Source organism: Capsicum annuum, chromosome 5 (assembly GCF_002878395.1).
Source record: "Capsicum annuum cultivar UCD-10X-F1 chromosome 5, UCD10Xv1.1, whole genome shotgun sequence".
Taxonomy (NCBI): Eukaryota; Viridiplantae; Streptophyta; class Magnoliopsida; order Solanales; family Solanaceae; genus Capsicum; species Capsicum annuum.
In genome coordinates this window covers 117739269-117757340 of record NC_061115.1, presented here as the reverse complement: position 1 = coordinate 117757340, position 18072 = coordinate 117739269, and the positions used below count along the sequence as shown (strand labels likewise).

The 18072-nt window shown below is 35.2% G+C and overlaps 1 protein-coding gene across 2 annotated transcripts in view; it reads right to left on the bottom strand.

The window, feature by feature from the left end:
* Window positions 1-9968, bottom strand: part of LOC107870866 (YTH domain-containing protein ECT1) — a 28552-nt gene extending 18584 nt beyond the window's left edge. The window contains exons 1-3 of one of the 2 annotated variants that reach the window (XM_016717550.2): window positions 9683-9968; window positions 387-445; window positions 106-280 (exon numbers count right to left, since the gene is read on the bottom strand). In XM_016717550.2, coding sequence (XP_016573036.1) covers window positions 106-280; window positions 387-445; window positions 9683-9740 — 292 coding nt within the window. In that variant the 5' untranslated portion in view covers window positions 9741-9968. The remainder of the gene's footprint in view (window positions 1-105; window positions 281-386; window positions 446-9682) is intronic. The other variant, XM_016717551.2, reaches the window with a different exon arrangement.
* Between the last annotated feature and the right edge of the window lie 8104 nt (window positions 9969-18072).

Sequence of the window (18072 nt, the reverse complement as noted above, 5' to 3'; positions counted from 1 at the left end):
GGCCATTGGGCATTTTACCAGGAACTTATTCTTGTCTTGCTGTAATTCATGTGAAACTAAGTGAAATGCAACAACATCTACTTAACATTAGCCACAGGAACTAACCTCCATAGTAAAGACCTTGGTCCTGAGGAGAATAGGAATTGAGTGGATAAAAGGTGGATAAAGGTCCAGATGCAGAGGTAACAGGGTATTCATTAGAATTTCTTGAAGCCCCAGGGACGGCTGCATCTGGAGAAGCATTTGCAGAAACAATCCTTTCATCTTTGGGCGAAATAGGCTGACAATGGATTAAAATGAAAGCACTAAATGGATATGTAACATCTGCTTGAAAAAGTTATATAAAAGATAAATTATAATAACATTGAAGACTATTAGTAGTATACCTGTTCTGCAGCATTATGCTGCTCAGCGACTCTTTCACCTATACCCACATCAACCAAGCCTGTTATTTGTCAAACTTAAAACTAATTCAATAATATGTAGATTTTATACAAAAGGTGTGAAAAAAGGGACATGAGAAGACCCTGCTAAGGTCATATTTCATTTCTCTCACAGGTTAAGGTTTGATTTAAGACCACAGGAAAACAATTTACATACATCTTCCAGCCACTTTTCACCAGTAGGTCTCAGAAAAAAATGGATGAAGACTGGAATTTCCCAAGGCCAAATCCAAATGATAAATGCAGAGACTCTGTAGGTGAGGCAATAGGATATGAGATTGCCCCCTTCAGATGAAAAAGCGGGTTCTTTCTTCCAAAGGCCACAATAAGACAGTAAAGCTTCAAAGAGCTGATTTATGGAAAGATTTGGAACTATTGCTCAAAATTTGGATCTCATAACTGGAAATGATGCTCCACTCTAAAGAAAACTTGAAAAAGACAACCTTTTCATAAATTGTTTAAGCATAAAAACTAATCCCATCTACATGTCAATTAAGATAAACCCAAGGTGTTCAGTTTGTAAAAAACAAGGGTTTACAGTAAAAGTAAGAACTTATAAATCCCAATATTTAAATTGGGATAATAGTCTCTTGATTATGAAAAAGCAAAAAAAAAAAAAAAAATTAGAGAAATAATTTGGTTGAAAATGTAGTGGTCCAAACCCATAATATAAGGAATTAAAGTCTGAATGTCACTATAAGGAAATAAAAGAAACAGAAAGGAGCAATACAGTAAGCAAACGAAACAACCCAAATAATTGAGGTAGTGTTCTGACCTTTTTAATACGTGATCATGAGTAGATTTTTATAGTGAAAATGTGAGGAAGTCTTTAGTCCTAGGGTTCTTCAACCCAAATCTTCAATTCAGAGGGCAAAATGTTACCAAAAATATTATTTTGATTAGCATTTTGGAATCCTCTCGCTGAGGAAAATTTTTTGGTGGTCATGATCCTAGAATTCTGACCAGCTGACCAGAGCTGACTCTTTTGGGACAACATTTGACCATAAGTTAGACTTGTGCTAGTAATTAAGTGGATGTTTACCTGAAGTTTTATTGACCATTCTAAATATGTTTTGAGTATGAGATGACCCACAACCCGAGTGTAGAGTTTTGCTCAATTGAAACAGATTGGATTGTCAATATACAATGTTATGGCATGAGGCCACGCAACCAATCATTTATCAAATGATTTCAGCATTTTAAAAAAACAATCATATTCATGGGTGGGTCAAAGACCTCCGGTTAATACACAAAAACAGGTTTAGAATGGTCCAAAAACCCTTAGGTGAGCATTCTCTTAATTTTTAGCACAAGTCTAACTCACAGTCAAAGGTTGACCCAAAACGTCAACTCTGGTCAACCAGTCAGAATTCCCAAACCATGACCACTAACAAATTCTTCTCGAAGAGAAGCCTCCATTAAGCTAATCAAAACTAGATTTTGATAATTTCTATGGAGCGGAGTGTTGGCCAGTTAAGAACTCCCACATCCAAAAGTTGAAAGTGGCGTAGATGAGGATGTTGAGATGGATGTGTGGACTTACCAGGAGAGATAGGGTTAGAAATGAGGTTATTCGTGAGAAGGTAGGAGTGGCTTCAGTGGAAAACAAGATGCGGGAAGTGAGGTTGCAATGGTTTGAACATGTGATGAGAAGGGGCACAGATGCTCCAGTACGAAGGGGTGCGAGAGGCTGGCTATAGATAGTTTTAGGCAGGGTAGAGGTACACAGAAGAAATATTGGAGGGAGTTGATTAGGCATGACATGGAGCGGTTACAGCTTACGGAGGACATGACTCTTGATAGAAAAGTGTGGAGGACGCGAATTAAGGTAGAGAGTTAGTGGGTAAATATATGCCTGTAGTAATAGGGAGGAGTGTCGTTTATATCTGTGCTTGTAGTTTCATGTAGTTTCATGTGCGTAGTGCTCTCAGAATGTTTGTGATCTCGAATAAATAGTTTATAGTATTACCCAGTTGATATCTTATTTCTTTTATTATCTAGCGGAGTGTTATCTCATTTTGTTGTTTATTTTTATGTTGTGGTTATACTGTTATCTGTCCTGAGTCGAGAGTCTATCGGAAACAGTCTCTCTACTTCATCTGAGATAGTGGTATAGCCTGCGTACACTTTACCCTCCCCAGACCCACTTTGTGGAAATACAATGGTATGTTGTTGTTATTCGCAGTCTCAAATCGACTATTTTGGGTTCTCGAAGAACCCTAATTCTAGACTTTCTCAATTCCTCACATTTCCACTATAAAATCAATTCATGATCACATAATAAAGTCAAATAAGAAGTTAGAATCGTTACCTTGGTGATATGACTTTAAAAATACATGCTCCCAGGCATAGGCATATTTCTCAAGACTAACATCTGAGGGCCCTTCTAGACTTTGGATTCTCTTTTTCGATGGACTTACTCCACCGAAATTCATCCACCGTTGCTCCTTTCTTTCTCTTTCTTCTGTCTCTTGCTTTACTTTCAACATGAGGGGCATTTATTTATTTTGCGGTAGGTTTTAAATCCTTTAACATTACAAGAAAGGTCTCAAGGGCCGAGACATGGTACAATGGGGTGGAAAGAGGCTGAAATATGATAACTAGGGCGAGTTTCAGTCAAAAGACGATGGAGTGGATAGTTCACAATTTAAAGAAAGCATCAAAAAGGAGATGGAAATTCTATGATCGAGATGGAAATTCCATGATCGTTGCTCTGAGTCTTTCTACTCGAGGAATTTTAACAAATTTGCTACTATTTCAATATCATAAATATGCTTGGAAAGAGGAAAGCACCTATATACCGAAATGGACAATGAAACCCACCTTTTTTTTTTTTAAGGGAGGGCAATGATAATTAAGGCTGACAATATCATGCTCCAGAGCCAGTTCAGTGAAAAAGAACGAGATTGTGTTATGGCATGCGTTAGGGATAAAGCACCAGGCCCTGATGGGTATATTACGGCTTTCTTTATTGCTTGTTGGGATGTGGTTAGCGAAGATGTCGCAATAGTCCAAAACTTCCATGATCAGAGTTATTTTGAAAAAAGTTTCAATGCTACCTTCATAGCATTGATTCCTAAGAAGGTTGGGGCCAAGGAGTTGAAGGATTTCAGACCTATTAGCTTAATAAGGAGCATATATAAGATCATCTCAAAGGTTTTACCGAAAGACTCAAGACAGTGGTCTCCAAATTGGTGGATGCTCAACAAATGGCATTTATAAAAAGTAGACAAATCATGGATGCAATTCTGATTGCAAATGAATGTGTGGAAACCAGAAAGATCAACAAGGTTCCAGGCATATTATGCAAGCTAGATATTGAAAAAGTTTGACCATTTTCACTGGGGATTTCCCTGGAACACACTGGAAAACATGGGATTTGGTGAGAAATGGGTCAAGTGGATGAAGTTTTGCATTACACCAGTGAAATTCTCCATATTGATAAATGGTTCCCCATCTGGTTTTTTCTCATCTGAGAGAGGATTGAGACAGGGAGATCCCTTATCCCCTTTTCTCTTTGGCTATGGAGGGTCTAAATGACATGCTCAGGACAGCTCAAACAAAAGGTTGGATAAGAGGTTTCAATCACAATATGAATGATAGACAAGGTTTGACCATTTCACACCTTCAATGTGCGGATGAAACCCTAATTTTTTGTGATGCCGAGTTCCCAATTAAAGTACTTGAAGAGTTATCTTGATTTTATTTGAAGCCATATCAGGCCTCCACATTAATTTGGGGAAGAGATTCATTTACCCGGTTGATGCGGTGCCCAGCATGAGTTTGTTAGCAAATATACTAAGGGGGCAGATAAGGGAGCTTCCCACAATGTACCTTGGCATGCCATAGGGGGACAAGAGCAAGTCAAAAGGAATTTGGAATAATGCTCTAGAAAAGTGTGAGAAGAAGCTAGTGAATTGGAGAAGTCAACAGCCGTCTTTGGATGGAAAAGTCACGCTCATCAATATTGTGTTGGATGCTTTACCAACATATATGATGTCAATTTTCCCATGCCAACAAATGTGATTGACAGGATGGATGCTATTAGGAGGAACTTTTTGTAGCAAGGAAATTGTGACCCAAATAACCATAAAATCCATCTAGTAAAGTGGGATCAAGTAAAGTGGGATCAAGTTATGCTCAGCAAAAAGAATGGGGGTTTGGGGATAAGAAATCTGAAACTAAAGAACCAAAGCCTGCTTATAAAATGGCTACGGAGACTTGCCTCACAGGAACAAGCACTCTAGACGAAGACAATACATAATGGAGAACTTATGGACCACAAATAGGTCTACACAACCTTATGGGAGTAGGTACGGAGATCTATCAGGAAGCAGTGGACCAAATTTGCCAACAATTGCAAAACAAAGGTGGGAAATAGAGGGAGGACTCGGTTCTGGGAAGATGTTTGGGTGGGCAAGAAAGACTGAAAATCAAGTTCCGTGATTTATTCAATCAGAGTCTACAAAAAATGTCAACAATCAGAGAAATGAGAGACTATCAGGTGCAATATCAGGTTCAGGAGAAATCTTAATGATTGGGAGGTCACCAAAGTAACTTGTTTTGGTCACCAGACAAGCAAGGAAGGTTTACAGTTGGCTCGGCTTTTAGGAAATTACAGAGAACAGGTCCACATGTTGATGGTTGGCCTTGGACGATGATTTGGAAAGTCAAAGTGCCTTAAAGTTAGCATGCTTCACTTGGCTTCTAGCCGAACAAGCTGCACTGCCTCAGGAGAGCCTTATGAAAAGAGATTTATGTTAGAACTTGAGTAGGAATAGGAATAGCATACAGAATCCTACATATATTCTAACAATTCCCATATATGTTCTAGATGTTCTCTATGTGAATGTGAGTTGAAGACAATAAACCATCTCTTTCTACATCATAGAGAGACTGCTAATTTATGACAGATCATCATTAATATAAGAGGCATAAGTTAGACAGTGCCAAGGAGCATCAAAGAGGCACTAGCTTGCAGGAATAGAGATGGGAATCAGTCCGCATACAGGAGAGACGGAAAATTGTCCCAAGCTGCATTTGGTGGACTAAATGGACGGAGAGGAACAAGAGATGCTTTCAAAACAAGAATTGCACTAGGCAAAAACTGAAAATGAATTGTCCGGTCCTTTTCTCTTTTGGTGTAAACATGAATATCTTCAAGATAAAGAGGACATTCCTAGCATTTTAGATTACTTATCAGATCCTTTAGAAGGTTTCTTCTATTATTTTGGTTGTTAGTTTTACTGGAATACTCCTTCGTGTATTCCTTTCTTTATAATACAAGTTACCTTTTTCAAAAAAAATTGAGTTGAAAAGCTTATTTTTCTCCTTTATTCTGTTTCTGTATTTGCTTACCGCCTTGCTACTTTCTGTTCCTTTTTTTCTTTCTCACGTCTGATGGCTTCTAATGTCATTCGAACTTTAATCCTTATATTATGGGTTGGCCAAAGAGTTTTCAACTTAATTGATTATTGTTGTTGTTGTTGTTGTTTGGGATATTATAGTACTTTTGCAATGTCAAACTAAGGTAGTTACACAATTCACACATCAACAATTCAGAGGCTACTAAGTTCCCTTTTCTGTGATTGAGTTGATCAAGTCATGGATTCTCAATGACAAGAATTCAAGAAATGTTCTATTTATCACAGAAGGATGTATTATGCATGCCCATACATTTCAATGAAGTCATCAATCCTGATAGCAATTAACATCCATGGACGCTCAAAAACATTAAGGGACATAGATGAAGCTTTGGAAGTTCCAAGATGACGCATCACAAGATTCCAAACAAAGAAATTTCAAGACAAACTCAATGGGTTGCATTTAGCAATTAAAGAGTATCTTGTGATAGAAGAGAGCTCCATCCCAAAGAATATCTTTTGCTCAAGTCTATCATCTACTTGTAGGTGCAGCTTAAAGTCCAAAATGAGATGGAATTGGCCACAATCTGCCCCCTCAAAAGGAGAAAATGCAGCAGCTCAAAGCTAGTGTTTTACTTAACCTAGCTTCTAGAATCCACATTTAAGAGTTGTTTATTTCTATATTTGGACTAAGTGTGGACAGTCTTCTATCCCCATAGGAAATATCTTTCCTATTTAATTTTGTCTTTGGTGGGAGTGGCTTCGGTGGAAGACAAAATGAGAAAAGTGAGGTTGAGATGGTTCGGGCATGTGATGAGGAGGTGTACGGATGTCCTAGTACGGAGGTGCGAAAGGCTGCTTATAGATGGTTTCATGTAAGGTAGAGGTAGGCTGAAGAAATATTGGAGGGAGGTGATTAGATATGCCATGGAGCAGTGTTGTAAAAGGCGCTCGCCACGTCGCCAATGGCGAATGGCGAGGCGAGGCCTGGTCGCCTCTTCAGGTCATGGCGTTGCGAAAATCAAAAGGCTTCACCTTTGCGAGAAAGGCGACATGGCGAGGCGAGGCGACGAGGCGACAATGGCGTCGCCTTTTAATTTTAAAAAAAAAAAATAGGATTTTCGGTATATAAACTAATTTTAGGGCTTATTTACACATTTTGGCTCTACCAACTTGCTTAGTGGTGACTGCCACCGCTACCATCCATCTCCAAAATTTGATTCCGGCGACATACTCCAGCGACTCCAGTAAGCAGTGAGCCAGTGAACTATTGATTTCTATTTTTTTTTCTTCTTTCTTCTTTCTTCTTCTTAATCCAGCAGTTAGACTTGTACTTTGGTGCCTTTTTTTTCCTTCCTCTTTTCTCTTCTTTTTGTATTTTCCTTCCACTGTATTTTGTAACAGTGAACTTGTCTTAAACACTGTTACTATAATAGTAACCAGTAAGCTTGTGCCTTGTAGCCTTATTATGTAATTTTTTTTTTAATAACTTATATAGAATTCAATTAACATAGTATGATAGTAATATACTAATTAAATGACTTGATATCTTGATCATTAACAGCTATTTCAATTTCAATGGCATCTATCTACTTGTTTTATGGATATTGGATTGTTGAGTCATTCAAGTTCTAGACTTTTAGTATCTATCTACTATCTATTTTAATTCTTGACTTGAAATATTTCCTAATATATTAGTGTTATTAAAATTTTGATCATTTATATATTATTTTAATTTTATTATATTAATTGTCTCCGTACATTCAAAAGGCGCTCACCTCGCCGCTCGCCTCGCCACACGGCGAGGCGGGACCTTGTTGCCTTTCGCCGTCCAAAACACTGACATGGAGCAGTTACAGCTTACAGAGGACATGACCCTTAATAGGAAGGTGTGGAGGATGCGAATTAGAGTAGAGGATTAGTGGATAGGAATGCATCCTTACTAGTAGGAAAGAGTGCTTTATTTGTAGCTCATGTAGTTGTAGTGTTATGCGTGTGTCTTGTAGTTTCCTGTTCATGTTGTTTTAGTGATATTTGTGATTTGGGATGGATAGTTTATAGTATTACTACGTGAATGCCTTGATTCTTTTATTATCTAGTGGTGTGTTATCTCATCTTTTTGTTTGTTTTTATGTTTGTTATACTGTTATTTGTCCTGAGTCGGGGGTCTATCAAAAACAGTCTTTCTACTCCATCTGAGGTAGTGGTATGGATTGCATTCACTTTACCCTCCCCGACCCACTTTGTGGAATACACGGGGTATGTTGTTGTTGTTGTATTCAATTTTGTCTTTGACCAGCCCTATTTTTTACTATAATATCACAGGGTGCTTTGTTCCTTCATTGTAACTTATATTTGAAAAGTATTAATATTGGGAATTCTCTTGAACCTTTGTGGCAGATTGTTTTGAGATTTATGTTTCAACCTAACTAGTTCAAAGTTCAAGGTAGTAGATAAACTTCTTCATTGATATCTTTGGTTTCTTCTTGGTATTCTAAGAAGGTTATTAGTACCCATTATTAATTGTTGCCTAATGTTACTCACGAATCGGTAAGATCCAATCCTAAGTTTTACTCGTTTCTCAAGTTAAAGTGTTTGATTTTCATCCAATAACCAATTCGTTGTTACTTAAATCTTGTCAATCTTTAGAACTTGCATTCTTGGAAGTCCTTGGAGCTAATTCCTTGAATTTTCCCATATCTTTTTAATTCTTGTTTAGTCTTTTCAATTGGTCTCCTAGTTTTGCTTCCGGATTTATTTTAGTTCATACTCTAGTTTTGGGATTCTCAAAATCCGTTGACAATATTACATATTCCAAGAAAGTGGTATAAATCCATGGGACTACTTATATTCACATCAACAAAATTCTGGAAAACATGCAAGTAACAAGATCCAACAGAGCAAAAATACTTCACAATCAAGTACCTAATCATCTGATCTCCAATTCAATTATATGTTTACTTCAACTTTACTTTAGGTAGAAGAGCTTGAGTAATTCCCAAACAATAATTGAATTATCAACAAGTCGCAATTGATCACTAACCTATAGATTGTAGTACCGTATCAACCTATCAATCAATCAACCACACCTCGATTTCAAACCAATTGAGGTCTTTTATATGAACGATGAATCCTCGTCCATTCCACTCTATTTAGGTCAATTTCATTCAAATACCAAATAATTTATCGTTAAGTCAAACTAAGAATTCTCAAAGCCTAAACATTAAGAAAAAAGTTCTCTAAACCTAGATGTTCTCTCATATTCATCCTTACATGGTCATTTTAAAACTAGAAAAAAAGGCTCCATACAAACAACGGACCTAATGTAAGTGTAACAACAACTAAGCTTTAATCCTAACAGACCTACTGTGGTACAGGTCCTTGTAATTGTTCTTTGAGAAATAACGGCCGTCCTAGCCAACTTAATAAAAGATGCAGCCTAAAGAATTCATATATCCCCTTGCTTGAAACCCAGAATGAGAAACCGCAAAGCAAAAATCTCCCTAAGAAAGTGGACGTCATTCACGGTCGACCAATGCGTAGCGAGACCAAAAGACTTATTTTTTGATGACCGTGGTGTCCGGACCAACTTTGGCACTACCTCAGACCACCACAACTGGAACGGATAAGAAGAAATCACCGAAAGAAAGATTTGTCATTGATACAATCAAACAAAGAGCAGAGGGCGAGGTTTGGCTCAATAGTAATGTTGCTCACTCTTTCACGCCCATTCTTCTCATAAGACTAATCCAATTTGATCATTAAAACAACAATCGAATAAATCTCTAACAAGTAGACTCCATCCATTAGAAAAAAATCTTTAAATCGTAGATCTATTATTGATGCCGTGTATAAAAGAAAAAAAAACGTACACACCTGAAGATGAAGAAGAAGAGGTGAATCGGTCAATGTTCTGCGGATTGGTATCCTCCATCAAAGTCAAATCTACTGAACTGAACCGATACAGAAGAATGTAATTGATCGAAGTGAGATACGAAAAACCCAATCTCCCAATTCTCTTATTCCAATCGAATCAATCAATCAAAAGAGAAAAGGGGAAATTTTACTTCGCGGGAGGGTTTCAAAATATACTTAGGGGTGTTTGGTTGGGAAATTGTTATCCCGGATAACCAATACCGAAATTAGTTATCCTGGAGTCCCACCATGCTCCTTAGCGATGGAATAGACTTATTTCATATACGAGTTATCCAAGATTGAATTAATCACTCCAACCAAATAAAAGATTAAGTCATCTTTTATTTTATTTCGAATTAACTTATTCTTTAGATTTTTTATATCTCAAGGGGTCATTTGGTAGAGGTAGAGTATATTAAGAATAATGCAAAATATACTATAATAATAATGTTTGTGTTAGTTATACTTGCATTAGTTATATTTGTATTTTTCTTATGCAATGTTTGGTTCGATGTATTAAAAAAACGTAAATTACATAATTTTCTTTTAATTTTTTTTTTATATAATACCCTTAATATATATGTTGGAAAAGATGCGAAAAAATTTTGAAGTGGTAATAGAATATTTAAGTATGTTAGTGCATGCATTAAATCCATTGTATTACTAATATCATGGATTTTGAGGTATTAGTAGTGCATACCTCAATACACAATAGAGTATATAACTAATGTTTGCATTAGTTATACATAAGTTAAAAAGGTATACCAAACAAGATACTATTAATACATAACTAACGCATACATAAACATTTCAATACATTCTACCAAACGACCCCTTACACATAAACAAAGGTTTTAGGCTCGTAAATTTACTTTACCAACTTGGAAGTTGAACGTTTCGGTTTTCACCTTTAGGGGTCAATTAGCAGGACGTATAAGATAATATTGAATTAGTTAAATGTTGGTACTAATAGTGATGGATTAGTAATGTTGAAATTATTTTTTTAATGAAGTGTTTGATTTGATGTATTGAAAATAATATATATTATTATATTTTAAAAATAATATTGTTTGTTTATAAAAATACCTTCGACATATTGTAACTTTGTGTATTTTTTTGTAAAGCTTTATTATTTTTTAAAAGAATTAAAAAAATCAATAATCAATAATATAATTAATAATTTACTTTGAAATTTTAACATTTAAAGCTTATTTGGATAAGATTAAAAAAATAGCTTTTTAGCTTAAGTGATTAAAAGCTTAAAATAAGTGTCTATAAATTAAGCAGATAAGTGTTTGGATAGAAGTGCTGAAACTGAAAAAAATTTGTTGATGTGTTTGGTAAACAAGTGATGTTAAGCACTTTTTGTTATTAAAACGACTCAAATGTCCTTAAAGTTGTTAAAACCATAAATAAGATGAATTATTTATAATTTTTAATTTTAAAATAAATTTTTTGTACAAACCTCCAATTAATGATGAATTCGATGAAAACAAAGAAGAAAGATGAAGAGAAAATTGGAGGAAAGAGATAAAGCGAAGCGGCAAAGAAAAAAAGAAAAAAAACTAAGGGCTACAAGTTTAGGATATTGTTGGAATTGGAGGAAAATATAAGAGATAAAAAAGGTAAATATTTTGGTCAAATCTAAAAGAATTTTAATCTAAAAAACATAAAGTCGAGGGTACCCAGCTTCTCACTTTTTGATTCTTTTAATCAGTTTTTAGCTTTTTTAAGCACTTTTTAGTTTTATCAAACACCTTTAAAAGCTAAAAAAGAGATTAAAAGCTGGTTTGACCAGATTTTAATCCTGTCCAAACGGGCTCTTAATCATTCACTTGCAATATTTTTTTTTTGGGTCATCTTTTCCTTATTTGTTCATCATTTATTTGTCGTTCCTACTTTGTGTGTTCTTAAGTTGGAGAGAGTTACGTGTAACTTTTGAATGAGACAATAAAATCATTGTTAATAAGCAAAAAAAAAATTTATTTGTGGTACATCCTATTTACCAAATTAAAGCTTGTATGCAATCATGCAATTTGTTTTCGGATTTTGACCAATAAGTATTTTTTAAGTTAATGGAGTAGTATTTTTTATGACTAAAATTATTTAGATGGATATTATCATCTTGATAAATTAAAAAGAAATAACTCACCTTGAATAAATTGAAAAAAAATTAGAAAAGATTTAAAGAAATTTGAGGGCATTTTTGTCTTTACTCATAGTTATCTATGAATTGTAATTCATGGATTACTGATCCCATCAAGTTGAGGGGTTGTTTGGTAGAGTGTATAAGAATAATATTTAATGAGGTGTATTAGTAATGCTTGCATTACCAATGCAAGTATTAGTAATGCTGACATTAGTTATGCAAATATTTTTTTCATACACAGTGTTCAGTTTGATGTATTAAAAATAATACTCCCTCCGTCCCAAATTATGTGTCATCATTTCCTTTTTAATCCGTCCCAAAATAAGTGTCGCCTTTCCTTATTTGGCAATTTTTTAAAGGCACAATTACCCTTTTACCCTTATTGGTCCCACTTAATTAAAAAAAAAAGATATTGACACATTTTTTTATAAAGGATAATTTGGTAAACTTTATCAAGTTTTTCCTTATTTCTTAAACCCCGTGTTCAGTCAAATGGCGAAACATAAAATAGGACGGAGGGAGTATATATTAGCATAATTTTTATTAAAAAAATATTTATTTACCAAAATGCCCTTATTATACGCTACTATCTTTTCAAGTTTAAGAGGAAAGCAACAGAGCAATACATTTGTAGTTTTCAATTCTACACTAAAACTAACACTTTTGTAAAATAAAATTAAAAAAAAATGAAATCTAGATGTTTGTTATGCAAACCAAGACGAATATGAGCACACTCATGTTCTCAAAATTGAGTGAAAATGCAGGAAGACAAAGTAAATAAAATGAAAGCAACCATCAACTGTATTATCGTACTCAAATATCCAATTTTTATTTACTCATTTTTATTGTAAAAAGAAATCTGTGAAAGTTACGCAATTTTGAAAACCCAATTTTTACTTCTTCTCTAAACCTGCTTTTCTTTGAAAACCCAATTTCATGTACTCTCTATATCCAAACAATCTAAGAATGAGATCGACGAAATTAGGTCGGAATAAAAAGAAAAAAGGGCAGCCCGGTGCACTAAAGCTATCGCTATGCGCGGTGTTCAGGGAAGGGCCCCACCACAAGGGTGTCCAGGGATCAATGAAATTTGGTCGGAATAAAAAGAAGGAAATCAGAAAACAAGATGTTTGATTAAGAAGGAAATCAGAAAATAAGATGTTTGGTGAAGAAGGAAGAAGATGTGGAGAAATGGTGGGAAAAGAAATCGGTTATTTTGAGGGGAAAATTTATCATTTAATAAGTCAGTGCATGTATTAAAATGTTTTGTATTGCTAATACATAAAAAATAAGATATTAGTAATACATAGTCTAATAACCAATGTAGTGTATAACTAATGCAAGGCATTAGTTATACATAGACCTAAAAAGATACCAAACAAGGTATTAATAATACCACCAGAACAATGCATGCATTACTTTTGTTAACACACTTTATCAAACGATCCCTGAGTATATTAGTTATACAACATATAATACCATGTAGGGTGTATAACTAATCCATGTATTAGTTATTCATTGCTCCAAATTTGCTATCAAACAATGTATTAAATAATACAACAGTTTAATACATGGATTATCAAAATAATACACCCTACTAAACGGCTCATTAGGGTTCATTTGCCAGGATGTATTAATAATACTTGTGTTAACTATGCCTGTATTTTTTTATTCAGTGTTTGATTTGATGTATTAAAAATAATATGAATTATATAATTTTTATATATATTTTTTTTACAAAATATCCTTTATATATATATATATATATATTGGAAAGGGTGTGATTTTTTTTTAAGAAATAATTGTGTCTTTAATCATGTTATGCACGCATTAGATCCATTGCATTACTAATGTCATGAATTTTCAGGTATTAGTAATACACGCTACACAATAGAGTGTATAACTAATGTCTTGCATTAGTTATACATAGGCTAAAAAATGTACCAAACATGATACTAGTAATACACAAAACTAATGCATGCATTTTTCTTTTTAATAGAATCTGCAAAACAACCCTTTATTTTTACAGTGATGATATATACACAAAAAAGGGTCAAAAATGACTTTATTAAAGGCAAAATGGACTATTAGATCCTTATACTTATTTGAATTTGTAAAATGAATACCTTTATTTAGCCTTTTCTCATATGACCCCTCAATCTATCATTTTGACCGTTGATCAAGTTTAGGCGACAACTTAATGGCTGAGTGGGAATAAATGTGTGATTTCATGCACATAAGGTACATGGACAAAAAAGATTAATTAAAAATAACTTTTTTTTTAAAAAAAAAGGGAAACATAACATTTCATTCTTCTTCTTTCCACCTATCCTCGTTGCTTTACCCCATCCCTTCGTTTTCCTCAATTTTCACCACCAAAAAACTTCAATCAATATATGAAAAAAAAAAAGAATCTCAATGCTGGACTCAAACAAGAAACTCATTATTTTGATTCTTTTTCCTAAATTAGAGTACTAGACGTCTAATTGATAAATGAATTATTACTCTAATAGAATCAGCGAGGCGATTGCTTGTGGTGTTTTACTGTTCAGGGGTCGATGGTGGTTTGTTTGGTTTGGATGCATCTAGTTAGCCGGTTGGTAGTGATTTCTCTACGGAGGAAGATACCAATGGTGGAGGTGACTGAGTTGATTATTTGGAGGTTTAATAGAGATTGTTCATGGTATTGTTGGTGGAGGAAGAAAAAGAGATGAGAGGGTAAGGAGCGATATTAGTTGCCGGTGGTATTGACATGGAATGGGGAAGATGAAATTGGAGCTGGGTATTTTTTGGTATTGTTAATGGATGAGGTATTGGTTGTTGTTCTAATTATTGTCTAAAAGAGAAAAAGAAAAATGGTGTGAGGGAGGTGGGATGGTGGTGCCTGTGGTTAGGGGTATTCATGGTTTGGTTTGGATCGATTTTTGATTAAAATCAAAATCAAACCAATTTGATCAATTTTTAAATTTCTAAAACCAAATCAAACAAAATAAAATAAAAATCATCGATTTTGGTTCGGTTTGACTAGATTTTTTTATTTTCAACTAGTTAATGATAAATTGATAAGGGTAAAATAACAAAAACATGAGATAACTATTTTAATTGAACATAAGGAATATAATCAATGAATTTCTACTTATCATCACAATATGATTGTATATGAATCTTTTAGTGTTTTTCAATACTATTCCGATGTTCTAGCACGTTTAAGTTGCATAACTATAGAGGTTACTCTACATCATATGTCTAACATCAACAAAACTAAGACAATTTTAAATAGAATGGTTAATCCTACAAAAATCAAAGGGGCAAGACATTGAAGAGTAGATGTCACGACTCGAACCAAGATCTAACTGTGACGGGTATCTCCAGTCCCACATGAGCCGGAGATCACCCCATGTATCTAACTAAACGAAACACACCACACCCTAAAGTAGGCTGAATTTTGAACATATAACAAGATAAGACAATATTAATTTAAAGACATTAAAATAAGTCTACAACCAAAACCAACTGATACTAGTATCAATGCCAATACCAATATCAATGCTAATACCGATACCAACATCGCTCATGCCAACAATAATCCGACAAGGCCTCTGATAAAAAATGAAGAATATCTGGTCGAGACATACCCCTGACCATAGCCAAAAATCAAGTCCAAAGGAATAGTCGAAATGTAAAGAAAACCATAATCATGAAAGATCTTCCGAAGTATGGAAGCTTACCACTTCAATCTGACTTGCTAGTTGATCCCGAATCCAAGTCACTGAGCAGAAGGAGAAAAAGTATGACCAGTTCCTATATCGCGTGGGAATATAACGTTCGAAGACGATTAGCAAGGTAAAGGCTAGCATGTAACTCGGGGGCAAGGATAACATAGTGATATGATCAACAGTTTAAAATCATTCAAAAGCCAACGCACATAATCAAAAGCATAAGCATATATATATATATATATATGTGGGCCCCATCTCTCAGCCCCTGGTCAGGTCCTAGTGCATGTAGCTACATGAATCGGAGAATAATCTCATATATATGCACATGGGGGATTTGAACCCTCCAACACATACCGAGGTGACTTAACCACCTGATCATATAATAATTTATGGGAGACTCGAACCTCCCTAATCATGAAATAATAATAAGGGGGACTCGAACCTCCCTAGTCACTTTAACCCCGCATCGGCAAACACGATTTTCAGTGTTGGTCACTCGGACCTCCACTTTTACGACTCAGCTACACAACCCTTATTAAAGTCCAATTAAAACAATTATCACACATTCTCATTCAATGAACCACATTACACTTTTAGGCATACATTGTTGGTCTCGTCATACCAACTACACTTGCAAGGTTATACATCATGCTAAAACGATTTCCATTAACTTGGGGAGAACAGCCCCCTTTGTTCATTAATACACATTGGGGAACACGGACTCTCATTGTTCATTAAATCTTACTATTGTATTTTAAATACTTCTTTATATCATGCAATAGTTCAAGACTAGTTCAATCTTACAAATTCCCACAGTTCTCATAACTAAAACTAATTTCAAATTATGGGGTTAGGGTTATAACCACTTCAAAGCCACATGTTTTGGGAAAAATCACAATTCCCTGGTTCATTCACCGTACTCATGCACCCATACGTTCGAAATCATATTAAAGGCATGAAAATCATATATATAAACCATGAGAAACATTGTTCAATTCATAACATTCAAAAACCCCAACCTTTGCTTCAAAACCATCACAATAATCTCATAAACAATACTTTAAAACTCATGACTTTTACAAAATTAACAATGAGGGAAGAGTAACTTTCCTGAAATAGTAAGATGTACGGCGAGAAACTACCCTTGGGAGCCCTAATTGATCAACATCTGGAAACCCTAGTCTTAATTTGAACAAAGAGTTTGAGAGAGAATTTGGGAGTGTTTAATCCGTTAAAGTGTTGAATGAATGCCCCAAAAGTGTTTTATGGACGTGGGTCTAAAGGATTTTAAGTGGGAAATGTCTAAAGTACCCCCAACTTAAAAGCTAAGAAAACATTGTCTTGGTTACGAGTCAACCCCTTAATTCGTACTCATACCTTACGACTCATGACCACGAGTCGTAACCAGGATAGTGACTAGGACCCCCATATACTACCCACCTTACGACTCCACTAACCCATACGTAATAGGATCTTACAACTCGTAAGGTCGAGTCGTGAGCAACATAGAACCCCAAATGAATTGAACACTGGACATCCTACGATTTGAACCTACGACTCGTAACATATCCTCATGGCTCATAGTGAGCCACTTGTACTCAGAGTAGAACCTTGCCACTATGTTTTTTATTTGGTTACAACTAGGATCCTACAACCTATAACCACATCTCATAACTCATCACGACGAGTCGTGACCAAGGCAGTGGCCCAAAGCTTAAGAATTTCCTAGGGCTAAAATCTGGAGTGTTTCAATTCTCCCCCACCTAGATCATTCATCCTTGAATGATAGTACAAGGCATCTATTAGCACAAATTAACTCCACACACTTCTACTCTTACCTTTAACAAAGACAGAAAACAAAGATGTTGAAATCATTCTTTCTTTTAACAAAGTTATAAAACAAAGACTTTAAGAATAACATATACCTTACGCACGATTATCCAGAGTGGAAAACAAGAATGGATACTTAGACTTCATGTCCTCTTTGGCTTCCCGAGTAGCCTCTTCAACCTTGTGGTTTCTTCATAGAACCTTTACCGAAGTTACGCCCTTCGTTCGCAACCATCGAACTTGCCAATCCAAAATCTCAATCGGGATTTCCTCATACGATAAAGAATCTGAAATACCAATATCCTTGACAGGCATAATCAGCGATGGATCACCCACATACTTTTCAGCATCGAAACATGAAACATGGGATAAATGGAGCTCAAACTAGTAGGCAACTCCAACTCATATGCAACCTTACCAACCCTCTTCAACACCAAGTATGACCAACATACCAGGGACTGAGCTTTTCATTCTTCCCAAACTGCATTACGACCTTCATAGGAGATACATTCAAGAACACCCAATTGCCAACCTCAAACTCTAACTCCCTACGCCTAACATCCGCATAGGACTTTTGGTGACTTTTGGCAGCTCTAAGTCTTTCCCGAATAACCTTCACCTTCTCCATTGCTTGGTGAACCAAATTCGGTCCA